This window comes from Vespa crabro, chromosome 3 (assembly GCF_910589235.1).
Source record: "Vespa crabro chromosome 3, iyVesCrab1.2, whole genome shotgun sequence".
Classification (NCBI taxonomy): Eukaryota; Metazoa; Arthropoda; class Insecta; order Hymenoptera; family Vespidae; genus Vespa; species Vespa crabro.
The window spans coordinates 6544639-6559210 of record NC_060957.1 but is presented as its reverse complement, the minus strand read 5'-3'; the positions used below and the strand labels follow the sequence as shown (position 1 = coordinate 6559210).

Below are 14572 nucleotides of genomic sequence, written 5' to 3'. Positions count from 1 at the left end.
CCACATAACTATAGCCACAACGTGCTCTGTTCTACCCTCTCATACTATTTCTCTCTCTCTCTTTTTCTCTCTCCCTTTCTATACATTTCCTATCTTCGTCTCATTTCTTCATTTTTAACGATAACTCTGTTTCACTCTTAACCAAATCGACGAGTAGAGTTGCCAGGCTGCTTTCTCTTTAATAACAATACGTTCTCTCTTTCTCTCTTTTCTTCTCTCTTATTCTCTTCGCATTTATGGTAAAAGAGGGATAGGAGTAGGGATAGAAGCTACCAAGCAGGCGCATCGCGTCGGCCTATTACAATGGCCAGCCCTCCTAACCGTTTCATTGTCATCCTCCGTTCTCTCTCTCTCTCTCTCTCTCTCTCTCTCTCTTTCTGTATTCTCTCTGCCCATGCGTCGATGCGCGCGAACCATTGTTTCGTCGAATGGGCGGCTCTCAACGGCACACCGCCAACGCCATTCGCACCGACCAACCAGCTTGATATTTCCTTCTCAACCAATCGCTTACTTACGATCTCTACGTGCGAATGTCAAGTCTAACGGACAAATCCTAAGGTCTCCTCTCCTCTTTTTTTTCTTTTTCTTCTTCTACTTCTTCTTCTACTTCTTCTTCTTCCTTAATTACTGCTAACGTCATTATTGTTGGTAGACGGGAAAAATAAGTTCGAGTTTTCGATGGACGCGACACTTATAATACTAAACGTACATAACACTCCTACCGTATCGACGAACGATGAGAAGAAGGAGGAGCTTTTTAACAGACTTGACGACGCGCAAGTACTACGTATTTATGCCTCGTCGACCGTGGCGAGTCTAAAAAGCGTGGCGAACACGGTTATCGCTCTAACAGCACAGCACCTACTACTACCTCCTGAATATGAGTCTCATGGTACCATATAGAAAAGCTGCTCGGTGATGATATTGCCAACGGTTTATATAAAGCGTCTCGTGTCTCTGTAAAATGATGGATTTGAAGGTTGGAAAAGGCTATTTGGCTCTCTCTTTTTCTTTCTTTCTTTTTTAATTTTTCTCTTTAGTACACATTGACACCGAGAAAAGACGTACTACGTTGGTACTCACATTGGCTTCCGTGTAGAAGCTTCTCGCTCGAAAGAAATAAACGAGGCCCCGACTTTTACGTCCTTAATGGTTCCGAAGGGTAGATACATCATCTCCTCAGCATCACCAAGACTCCCCGCGATGACTTCGATAATGAGACTGCAATTAGAACTCTGTAAGTTACCTACGTCGATGATACAAACCTTTTCAACTTTATCTTTTCTTTTTCTTTGTGATTTTTAATTTATTTCGCCAATGGGATCTTTCAAAAGATTATCATAGGATATCGCAAATGTTTATTCATTTTTAAGAATATAAAAAAGAAAGGAAGGGTGATAAAGATGTTAACGCGTGTCGTGAAAATTAAATTATTTTGCAGTTGAAAACCAAACGAACACAAGACTCTGTCATAGATACAATTTTGTATTATGATTAGTTCTCTCGTATCGCATATGCGGTAACGACTTAATATTTAAGTACACTTGCTATAGATCATGTTGCATAATAATCATAAGAATAGATTATCAGAAAGATATATATCATAGAAATCAGAAGAAGATGTCTGTAGTATCAAAATGTTAATGAAAAATATGTAGTTGAGCTATTTTTAATTATCATAAATTATCACGGATAGTATTGCTCATTCCCGAAAAACGGTTAAAATTTTCATCAGTTGAGAATATAAACAACATTTTTTGTATCGAGTTTTAAAATAATATTAATACCATAAAATGAATATATATACAATATATAAACATATTACATTTTTAAATTGAAATTATGGTCACGTTCATGTATTATTAAAATTATATACGTACATATGTAAATTTAAAGTATGAAATATTAATTATAAGAACACAATAAATATTGAAAATTACACAAATTAGTAAGTATCAAGCATCATAGTTCTTTCATGTCTCTCAATAGCAATTTTCTTGATATTATCCCACAACATAGGGTAACGGTGAATCGTACGAGTAAAATCGACACGATCGAGTCGATAAAGTTTGCAAATCTCAACAGCAACTACGCTGGCAACTCTACGTTCGTCCGTCATTACAAGAGCAATCTCACCGAAATAAGCACCATCCTCAAGATGGCAAACTTCTTTACCAGAAATCGTATAAACTGCGACGGTACCACTGCCAATAAAATACATGCAATTACCTCGTTCGTTCGCTCGTATGATCACATCGTTCGTCAAGAAAATTTCGGATTTCAATAGAGTTACTATATGATTTAAAAGAGCAAATGGAAGATTATCAAAAAAACTAACGTTTTCTACGAGTTTTTGACAAGAAAGCATAATAATTTCCTGACGTAATTGTAATGACAAAGTATTGATTATATCAGATTCACGAAAGTAATGATGTAGAAAACGAAATTCATAATAATTAATTATTCGACGTTGAGTTCGACGTGGAAGTTGTTTGTGTCTCATGTATTGGTTCAATTGACGAACGGCACATTGATATTTAAATTTTGAAGAGTAAGTTCCTTTCATATATTGCATCAATCTTACTATGAGTAACGACATAAGTAGGGTACCCATTATTTGGGCAATTATTATTACGTAGAGATCAAAAACATTTCGTCGATCATTTTTAAGGAACCCGGATCTCAAACAATTTCCTATTGTCAGCAGTAATGAAAAGAAATACTGTGTATCTGTGGGCTTATCCCAAAGATCAGCATCATCAATCCAAAAATTGGTTCTAGTATAATCTGGTTGTTTCATTGAAATAATTACTATAGGTACTAGCCAAAAGATGCAGGATAGCCAGTGAATGAAAATGATCAACCAAAAGAATATAATAATGTGGCGGTAATGAAATATTGATATTTTTTTAGTACATGATAATTTGTCGATATAAGCTTTAAGAGAAAAAAATCGAAAGATACAAAGTAAAGAAACTATTTTTCGGGTTACTTTGCATTCGTTCCACATATTCACAAATATCACGTCCGTTGGAAAAGAGCCAAAAAGATCGGTAAAGAATGTACCATGTTTTACATATCGTTCTATAATTTTTTTCCGTTCCATCTCGACGATTGATCGACGTTTATCGAAGTACCTAAACAAAAATAAATATTTCCTTGTTATTCATTTCATTTGTAGATAACCTATTTCATCGTCTTTATATAATTCATTGTAATTGTATTCACCCGGTAGATATATTAACGAACATGTCTCCGCAACAGAGAAGGAGTAAAGAATTTTTAATGAATGTTGGAACGAGAGTCTCTTGAGTGATACTAAATGCCGCTTGATATGGTGTTATCAACAGGATAATTATCATTCCCACGATGAGCAAGATGTCCCAGTAATATCTGAGAAATATTTTATTTAAATACTTTATTTATTTACGATTGGTTTCTTTGATAAAATTTGAACATTAAAAAATTATATTTCCTTTATTTAAAATTAATTTAAAAATAACAAGATTTATTATTCTTACCTAAAATTACTAAATGGATGAATTATGTTCTTGTAGTTTTGAATGTGTCGACGTTTTTCATTTAATAGTGCTGTTTGGCTGCGCAAATATCTTTGAGCATTTGGATTTGTAAAAGAAATCATGAAGAAATTACGGCAATTATGCAACAATTTTTGCAGACGACTTATATGATAGGACGATACATTTTGTGACGAAAATGTATTTTCATAGTTAAAATACATTTTATTTCTCTATTAAGTAATCCTTATTTTCTAATATATTAAGTTGTCAGAGCGATGATTGTATAATGCGAAAAACAAAAGAAAAGAATCGATAGAAATTAAGACGATTCGAAGTCATATGCCTTGAATATTGTTATTGTTCTAATTTTTCTCTTTTTATTAAATGTGTTGAGTTTCTTTATCCTTTTATCCTATAATATCAAATAAAACAGTAAATTAAAAAAAAAGTAAGAATTTATTTTACCGACAGATGATAAAAAAATAAGATTTATTATTACCGATTGAGTATTTTAATCTTACACTAATAACTCATTTATGGCATTAGAAGATTATCATTTTGTTGACTAATCAATCGGTAATTGTAAATCTATCTTATCAGTAGGTAATAGTAGATCTCTGTTTCATCGGCAAGCAATAATTGACTATTATTTATCGAATGTGCTATTAGTAGTAGTAGATCCATTTTTTTAATCGGTTATAGAAGATTTTTGTTTTATCGTCTGTTCGGTTGGTCATATTGGGGGTCTTTTTTTGTCAATTATGGGAAATTATTGTTGATAATAATAATGTTCTATTTTTTTTTATTTAAGACTGTTCACTACTTAATATTCGAAGTGTGCGTGACTTTAGTGACAGAAATGGATTGATATTAATAAGATAGATATTAATTACAAATACAAACGGGTAACGCTGTTCCTACCATTCCATTATCGTATTGGTATATAAGTTTGTTTGTTTATTCCTTTCTCGCACATACATAACAATTGGTGTCGTGTGATAGCTGTGAATTCACTTTTTAGTCTATTATATGTATTTTCTTTTTTTTTGATGGTAACGTGAGTCTCGCAGTGATACGTGCTAGATACGACGTCGATACGCATTTGGTTTATTATAAAAGTATAAATAATAAATATAATTAACACATATGATAGTATATAAATTTTCAAATTTAAAGTAATTATCTTTGAATTTATTTATATTTTATTTATTTGCAGATAGAAGAATTATTGGCAACGTAAAGTGTTAGTACTTTAATGTTTAATCAGAATTAGATTGCAAAGATTTTGAAAATACATCGAAATATCCAACCATTCGTACTGCTTGCGTTGAGTGATTTATAATCAGATTTCAATATCGCAAGTATTACCGATAAATCTTATTATGTGGAGTTACTGCATGTGGAGACCCACAGGCTAACAATGACTATTCTAAAGTCACTCTTATTTATCGACTTTAATCTAAAATATTTACGTAAGTATTAAAATAACGGTAATTCTACGTTGAAATCCGAAGTGATATGAGCTAACTGACAATTTTGACTTCCAACGCTATCTGACGGAAGGTCAGTTCCCGCTTACGAATAATAGGACCGTCGCAACTTCAGCAGCTACATATATTCTCATACTAAGTAGAACTACTCGTATACCCCGAATCTCAAACAATACAACGAAGTCCATTTGAATTTACGCTTGGATATCCACGCGAATGTTAGAAAAACGGTGACTGTTCTAAAATTCACGATCTCGAGATAAACTAATCGATTTTTCGAACAAATAAAACGAAGTCTTATATAGGACTTTTAATCGTGCTGAAGAACACCCACGCCTGTGGCTACTGACACGTGCGCGAGTATTCTACTTATCCTTCCCGTATTCTCGCGTAAAAATCGATAATGAACCGAGCCATTCGACGTCAGACTCATCCGATATATTAGACTCATTTAATCATAGATGAATCTATCCCTTGATGATTTCTGGAAAAGAAGAAGAGAAAGAGAAGAAATATAAGATAGAAAAGAGAGTTTGAGAAAGAAAAGAAAAGAAAGACCTAATGTACGAGCACATGACAACGATCAAACGCAGAACAAGAGGTAGATATTGAATATTATTCGGATATATTGAATATCAGGCTATATCCAATCAAAATGGAGTTCGATTTTTCCTCATCTGAGGGTCCTCATCGAAAAGTCCTTCCCAAGGCTTCCAACTGAGAGCTCTACACGATACTGAAACAGCAGCCCGTACAAATGTCCATGAATTCAATCCATGGATCACATCATAATTCTATTCGACATTTTGCATTCAAAAGTAATGATTCTATCGAGACTTTTCTTTTATCAACAAAATTGATTAAATATTTAATTAATTTTTATTTAATAATATTAATGAAAAATCCTTGGGCGTTCCTTCTTATAAGCGATTATTCTATTCGTTAGAAAAAAAATTATACAGTTCCGCTTGTAATTCAGAAACTATCCATATCGCCTTGGTCATTCATTATTAAAACTCATTAATATCGATTCTTTATTATTTCCACGCTAGAAAAATTTTTGATAATATATTAAAATATTCCAAATTTCAAATAATTATAATTAACAGATTTGAACAAGAACACCCTATCCTGATCTAATAAAAAAAATAAAAAATCACGAAACTATTTACGAGTAAATCTCCGAAGAAATTTACTCGTCCCTTAATGCTCTTCTACTAATTAATTACAACCAATCACTCTTGTCGATTCGGATCTTTAATCCTTGACATGATTGAATGATCAGGGGGACTTAAAAATTCACTTATTATTTACGAAATATAAGAAATTCACTTACTTTTTTAGAGCAATCTGCGACGGCTCTAAAATAATCATTTTCGATTTAGATCGAAATTGAGGATGATTGAAAATGAGGTAAGTCGACATCCTCTTCAATGATGCACTGACTCTAATTTATGATAGTTATTTTTTAACAAATACTTATTGAAGTGAATTCGCGAAAATCTATTGCCTTTTGTAAATACATTTTGTGTTATTGTTAAAAAAGCAAAAAACTTTGCAAACCAATACTGACTCTAATGATTTCATTGCAAGCAGTTGATGCAAGTTCACTTGTTATTTAAATCGCAAAACGCGAACGAACAAACATTGCTTCTACTTCGCGATATTTTTATTTTAGCGATGCAAACATTCGATTACTTCATTGCTATGCACACGATTACAATGAAGTTTTTAAACAGAAAAAAAAATTAGTATCAGTATTATAATAAGAAACTACTATAAATTATTCAAGAAATATATGATATAAAAATATACTTACTTTAAGTCTTTATTGCTACTTGCAGGAAAGACATTCTGAGAGAGCTTCGATGATTATTCATCGGAATCCAAAGAAAGACTGATCTAGTAATAGTCAAAGTCGATTAAAAGTTTGATTTTTTTGACTTAATCAACAAACGCCAGTTCAACATTTAAGTCTAATGCAAAAGAAATTAAAATTATTGTAAGTTTTTTCCGCGTTTCCGTTTTTTTAATCTTTTTAAGCAAATGTATTATTGTTTAAATATTACTTTATTGTACGTCGTGTACATTAAAGATTGTTTAAATAATTGAAAAATTATGGAAAGCATTAATTTATATGGTTTAGAAAAAGAGATTTTCTATGTTCACACGTCGGAATTCAAAAGAAAACTAACTCGGTAATCATCAAAGTTAATTAAAAGACCGAATGTTTATATTACATAAAGTCAACTATGATTATTTTAATTTCCCCGGAGATCAAAATTTTACAGTATTGGAATTTTTTATTAAAATTATTTTAAATTTCTTAGGCATAACAATCTTTGTGACATAGTACACGAATTTCTTTTTTTACATATTTCTTTATTTCTTTATTTTTATTTCTTTTTCTTTAGAATTATTTGTTCAAAAAATAACTGAGTAAGTACCGTAGATTCTCCGTGCGAGCATCGTAAAATGCATTTCTTTGCATTTGGAATGATTCAGGAAATCTGAGCATCTGTTATTTATGTACACAACAAGCAGATAAACGCTACTTCAAGAACAAACATGCCCCATTCTAATGTGACATAGAATAGTAATGTAGTAGAAGGTTATGAGCTTCTTCTCTTTTGCCGCAAATTTCGAGAGGCGCCACAGTACAGAACTTTCTACGCGAAAAATGTCGAAAACAGCATTTACGCCAATAATAAGAAAAGGTATAATTCTTTACTGATTTTAATGAACAATATCTCGTTTTAAGGATGAAGATTTTTTCTACGATATATATTTTTCAAATTTTTAGAAAAGCTTTTTATTTGTGCATTAATTATTATTAAAAAATGTTATTTTTTAATACGACGTTTTTGAAGAAAATAAAGTTTTTTCAAAAATTCAAAAAAGATATATCCTAAATTAAAGCTTCATCTTTAAAATAAAATCTTTTTCATCAAAATCGGTCAAGAATTATGCCTGTTCTCATTGATGGTGTAAATCATTATAAAATCAGGGATAGTGAACAGCTTTAATAGAAATAATTAGAATTAAATTGTTATAATTGTCAAAAAATTAAAATACTTGTTGGCTTCTATGCGATGATATGAAATATTGATATTTAAGCGAATTTAAATAATTATTTTATATACGAAATGTAAAATGATGATTTCATCGTTTTAAACTCGATAATTTACTTCCTACTGAAAATATTATCAATTTGGTAAGTTAGAATTGTTTGGAAGAAATATTGATAATGAAAAATTTACTGCAATGATATTATTATTTAATTATTAGTGTTGCTGTAAAAGTTGTAGAGTTAATGAATTTCAAACATTTATTTTTAGAAATTTGTAATCATTTGTACTTCAACGTGTTTTTGAAATCACAATTTATTAATGAATCAGATAAACGAACTGCTTTCATAGAATATCAATTATAAGCTTTTATTCATCTTATCATGATATGATTATTAATATCCAGCTATGAATATCATTAGCTTTGTCAATGGATAATTTCTTCCTGTTTTATCATAAGCTTTTATCATCGGAGTTCATCCGCTTTATCTTCTATAAGTATTCAGTTATCTATTTTATCGACTCAATATTATATAAGATAAAAAAATGCAAACGTTATCTTAATTGTCAATAGAATAGGAAGTTAAACTTTATCCTTAAAAAGGAAATATCATAATTTGAATATGTCGATCATAGAAATAAATATATAACATGTTGAAATTTGTAACGTCGGTAAATACATTCTTTTAATTGATAGTTTCTGACTCTTTGGAGGGCAGCACTTTATATCTTTCAATTTTATTACATATTGCGGACAATTACTTACAAATATTTAAAAATCATATACTTAAGCGAATTTATTTATTGTTATATTAATACTTTCGATTTATATATTCTTAAATATTTATATATTATTAAATATCTCAATAATTAACTCAAATTAATGTCGACAAAACTCTAATTAATAATATTTTGCAATTATAGCTAATTATTATTTATCATTTACAATTATTAACAATAGAATATGAAAAATGATAAACATTATATTCCTTTAAAAATTTTACACTTAGCCTATCGTGTTTAGACTCTTTTACATTTTGTATTCTACATATAAGCAAATGCTAAGCAAATTAGCGCTCCCAAAGCCACGCTTGCCTTTTGACGCTTTAAATTTCGGATCTTATCTCACGAGTAAGTATTTTAAACTGCGTAACAAGCGCCGAGTTTCTAAAGCGTTCTCGTTGCTTCTTGCACCTTTGGGTTAATATGGTTTATACGTTTAGTGAAATATCAAAGTAAAGATTACAGAATACATAACCTAACTTATAATGAATATTACGTGTTTATTTTTGTTTTGTCTCATGGTTCGCACATTTTTATAAAAATATTTTCTAATTTGAATACTAAATCTATATTTTATAATCCTTTGAAATCTGATTCGTAATAAATTCTTTAAATCTGAATCGAAACAAATATCGGTAACATGAATAAAATATTTAGTTTTTAGTACTCGATATACAGTTGTCCGATTTTGTCGATTTACTCGAGGCAATACTGTATGATTTATCTGAACCATTTAATTAACATGAAACATACAAATATTCTTATTAAAAAGCAATACATAGTAATTTATATTTTAACATAAAATTACACATTCGTTACAGTATGCTGAGTTTCTCGATTTTATACCGATCATTTATTAATCGTTTATATTCTCAACTTTTTATTTCTTCCTTTTACATTATAAAAATCCAATCTTTAAATAATTTATTATTAAAATATTCAGCATAGATTTTCGGTTGTTTCCGAATCGTTGTAAGATTTTCGTGAAAAGTGTACACATTTTTTAAAGAATCTATTTGCTAAACGGTACGGACAATTTAAAGTCGTCCATTTTTATTCGTCCCTAGGGAGTTAGGATCGCGGTTTTCAAGGCTAGTATATCGCTGAGATGTCGACTTATCCGTAACTTTCTCCGTCCTTCGTTATACGTTCCCTTTTTGTGTCTTTTTCTTCTCCTTATATCCTGGTAATAAATTTTCAAGTCGTCCGCCAGTGTCCTGAAACTCTGGAACGATGTTATGGACGATGCTCGAGAACAAGAAGGGTGGTTATTCGGGCTACCTTCGCAAGTCTCCGCACATACTAAGGTGGATTTACCGTAGCCCATCCTCGGTCTAACGACATACAGATGCTATAGACTATTCTATATTTAGTGTGTATTTGTATGTGTATATATATGTATATATGTATGTTGGCGGATTGAAATGGCATATAGTGATCTAAGGATCACCGTTTGATTTCTCTCTCTCTCTTTTTCTTTCATCAGATTTTATTTTTAACACGTTGATGCTGTAATTTGTATTTTACTGCATCGAATGGTTCTTTGTAAAGATCAGCCACCATTATGTTTAAATTGTTTTAAAAAAACTGTATGAACAGTAATAAATCATCTTACTTTATTATTTATTGTAGATTATAATTAGAATTAAATATTAAAAAGACAAATTAGTTTTTAATTTATATATAATTATTAAATAATAATATATAATTATTAAAAATAAAAAAAAATTTTACTAGCAGCAAATTTAAGCGATATTTAAAATTATATTGCATTGTTCGATGAGTTTATTTCGTTTGAGCCATCAGTAGTACATACCAACGTCAACGTATTAAATATATCCATATATTTTTAACAAAAACAAATAATTTATAGTAATATTTAATAATCGGTTTTATTTATGAAATTATCTATAACGAGTAAATTACGTGGATAAAAAAAATTCTAATATTATACGAGAATTTGTATTTGTTTTATATCAGGATCGCTTATGAAGTAGAATATAATAAAAATACATTTATGATATTTATGAAGAAAAAAAAGAAAAGAAAAGAAAAGAAAAAAAACTATTAGATAGAATTGAAAATGCATCAATTTTATTCGTTACCACACGTACATATGTATATGTATATGTACATAGATACCATATGTACATATATATAGAGGTAAGAACGTGTGAGATGGCTGTCTTGAAAAGTTATGGTTGGTATCGTTGCTGTATCAATATCTCGTTAGGAGCTACGACAGAAATAAAAGCGAGATGTTCGTTCTTACGTCTGACCAGCCAAGCAAAATCGTACTTTTCTCCCTCTTCCCTCCCTCCCCCCTCTCTCTCTTTCTTTCTCTGGAAAGAAGACGCCAAACATACGTGATATCGCTTCTTACCACCCGACGTAACTCTCCTCTTCATTTTTCTCTATCTTTCTTTCTATATTTCTTTCTCTCTTTCTTCTTTCTTATTACATTTCCTACGAAGAGTATTTCTCTCAGTGTAAAAGACGAAGACTCGTCGCTTGAAGAAAACTCGTCGATTATATCGACCGTATCGTTTCTAGCAACGATGTAACGAAGATGGATTCGATAGATGGATGAAAGGTAGAGAAAGAGAGATATAGTACAGACAGTTTTCGTCGAAAAGCGAAACGATAAAAACGAATTTGTGCTTCGATTTGCTCGTCATCAGTAAAAGGATAGTTCAAGTATATCGTTTGATATTCCTTATATCAAATTTGAAAATAAAAATATTCGAAAATATAAATAATAAGTATTATCCTTTTGAAAATTGTTAATATTAAATATGATAATATATAATATGAGATTCTTCCTTTTTAATTGATATTCTATTTATGAAATAAATTTATGTACAATTTTTATAGATGTATTGGTACGTGTTGATTCTTGGATTTTACTTTTTATATACATATATTATTTCTTTCAAACGACGTGAGGATTGATAGGGAATCGTTGTTAGATAAGATCGGAAGAGATAAAGCAGGCCACAAACGACTGGATCGTAATAATCCAAAGAGAATTCGTAGGATATCTAGCTTGTAAGTATAAGTTATTCACAGATAGCGTATTCTGTTCCTCATTAGGGCAGGAGATGGATGTTTCGAGGTAGTAGCGAGTACTTGCAAGAGCTCGTGCTCAACGTCCTGAGCATCTAACTGCGTCGAAATTTGAGCGGAATTCATAGTCGTGTTGCGGATACGCCGGGAGTAATTGTCCGATGCCAAGGAAGCGAGGACTAAATTTGTCTACGGTTTCGAGGACTCTCTGTCTCTCTCTTTCTCTCTCTCTCTCTCTCTCTCTCTCTCTCTATCTATCTATCTATCTATCTCTCTCTTGGAGTAGCTAACGTGCCTCTCGATTCAACTTTGTCGAATTTCTATCTCGAATTTCATTAAAATACTCGCTAAGACTTACGCCTAACGAAATTTGAAGCGACGTTGAGACATTAGAACTTGATCAAAATAACTAGATTTTCTTTTTGATGAGTAAAATATATTATGAAAAAAATCATTTTAGAATCACATTCGTCTAAGTAATTTCTCATGTATGGAAAAATATCGTACCATATGAATCTTGAAATAAAAATAAAAATAGATATTGGGCTTTAAATTAATTCTCTTTTTTATAACACAGAAAAAATTTCTCTTTAACGTTTGTTCGTCAATACATTAAATCGACTGAACGTTCAGAACGAAAATATAAAATAATTTTCAAAAGACAATCTCTTGGAGGGGAGAAAGTGATTTAGAATAATTCACTATTAATATAGCCATTCTGACAAAAGGAACTCTGCAACTGGTGGTCGTAAGTACTTTACTTTTGTTATGTGAATTGGAAGGGTGCGTAAGCCACAATATTATACGTATATTCTTGTATATATATACAATATCTATATATACAAACATATATATATATATATATATATATATATATATATATATATATACAATACATGTACCGATTACATCGCAAGCTGAAACATCGTTTTCACTGTCCGGTAGTTGGCATCGGGCCAGTCTAACTGAGAAAACGCCCAATCTCATCCCTTCCATATACCCCATTTGACACCCCTCGACGTTATACGAGGATTAGGGTAGCATTCTCATCCCCCACTTCTATTACCACCCTTTAACCACCCCTTCCAAACCAACAGTTTACCTACGATCTTGTAATGACATTCTTCTATCTCACTCTCTCTCTCTCCCTCTCTCTCTCTCTCTCTCTCTCTCTCTCTCTCTCTCTCTCTATCTCTATCCTCTAACATCTCATGTGTATTGCATTCTTTATCGTTCGTATAGACGCACGTGCGAACGCACTTCTAACAGGCATTTGCATCCCGTTAAACGTCGTAAACTTGTCAAAGTATGCACAGCACCGGTTATGTGCACTATCGTGGACCTAGTTTGACCTAGCGAATCCTACCAGTCGAGTCGAGAGAGAGCCAACATTTGCGGTATCCCTCTCTCTCTCTCTTCTCTTATTCCTCCAAAAGACAAAGGATCTTCCTGCCATTATTCCGAATAAATCGTCGCAGCCGAATACGTTCTCACGTCGATAGGATAAAGAGTAGGAGAAGGAGGAGATGAAAGGCCTCTCATTTTTCTATTTCTTTTCCTTTCCTTTTGTTTTAAGAGATAAAGATAGAAATAGAGATAGAGATAGATAGAGAGAGAGAGAGAGAGAGAGAGAAAGAGAAATGAAAAAAATGTTTTAGGGGAAAAACGAAAAAGGCTGAGAATCCCTGGCCGGTCGTCCAACATCGGTGACTCGAAATTAAGCGAAATCCAGCAACGAGATAGGAGGAAAACTTTATGCAACAAATTTAACGTTGTTTTTAACATGTTAGTCGGTGTAACGCGTTAATGTCCACTGTATATGCAACGCGTAGTTCCACGCCATGTGCTCTCTCAGCGGTACAGAATTATATGGACTGTTAAATCTTCTACAGTCTCTTTAAACTACTATTCTCTCTCTCTCTCTCTCTCTCTATCTCTCTCTTTCTCTCTATCTCTCTCTCTCTCTTTCTCTCTCTCTCTTTCTCTCTCTCTCTTTCTCTCTCTCATTCTACAATTCTATGACAAAGAGAGAAAGAGAAAACACTTTTGACGTTTCCTACCATCGTGGATCATCGCACCTTAATGACGTACGACCACTGCACACATTTTCATTTACGACGGCAGCCCAATTTACGCCAACGTATTCGACGATAACTCTGAAAAATGTGGCTTTAGGATAACGATCTCTTGGCATATTGCTATCGTAAACGTTAAATAAAACGTCGCCCAGAATCTTCTCTCTACGTTACTCGCGCCATATCGTAGATAAATACATACGTATATACGTAAGTATATAGATTTATACCTATATGTGGATATATTTGCTGTAAATGATGCGAGTCGTGAATACTTGGCGATCTATTTATGACTCTTCATATATATTCTCTCTCTTTCTTCTTTTTTTTTTTTATTTCCCAGAAGCGGTTTAACATTTGTCTTGTTTATTTTTTCTTTTTATTTCTTTCTTACTTCATAAAATGTTTCCAAACGATTACCACGTTTCCAAATATGTGTTTCACGTGGGGCTCGCGAAAGTGTTATTATTCTTAAGCCCTTTATCTCCTCCAATACTCTTGTTAATAGTGTATCGTTCGTTCGTTCGTTCGTTTGTTCAACAATATAGTATATTAAATTAATATATGAA

General features: G+C 31.8%; 1 protein-coding gene across 1 annotated transcript; it reads right to left on the bottom strand.

The window, feature by feature from the left end:
• Nucleotides 1-1945: 1945 nt before the first annotated feature.
• LOC124422845 (potassium/sodium hyperpolarization-activated cyclic nucleotide-gated channel 1-like) lies at nucleotides 1946-14122 on the bottom strand. The gene is made up of 5 exons (XM_046959780.1): nucleotides 14007-14122; nucleotides 3522-3599; nucleotides 3229-3393; nucleotides 2965-3137; nucleotides 1946-2820 (listed from the first exon to the last, which is right to left on the bottom strand). The coding sequence occupies exons 1-5, from the start codon at nucleotides 14120-14122 to the stop codon at nucleotides 1946-1948; spliced, it is 1407 nt and encodes a 468-aa protein (XP_046815736.1).
• Nucleotides 14123-14572: the final 450 nt, after the last annotated feature.

Bases quoted from the DNA above. Each gene is read 5' to 3' on its own strand.
- LOC124422845 (XM_046959780.1), bottom strand. From the start codon at position 14,122: ATGCCAAGAGATCGTTATCCTAAAGCCACATTTTTCAGAGTTATCGTC. The intron at 3,394-3,521 runs GTAAGAATAATA...AATATTTCTCAG, and splicing joins CATCCATTTAGTAATTTTAG to ATATTACTGGGACATCTTGC. The intron at 3,138-3,228 runs GTGAATACAATT...ATTTTTGTTTAG, and splicing joins TTCGTTAATATATCTACCGG to GTACTTCGATAAACGTCGAT.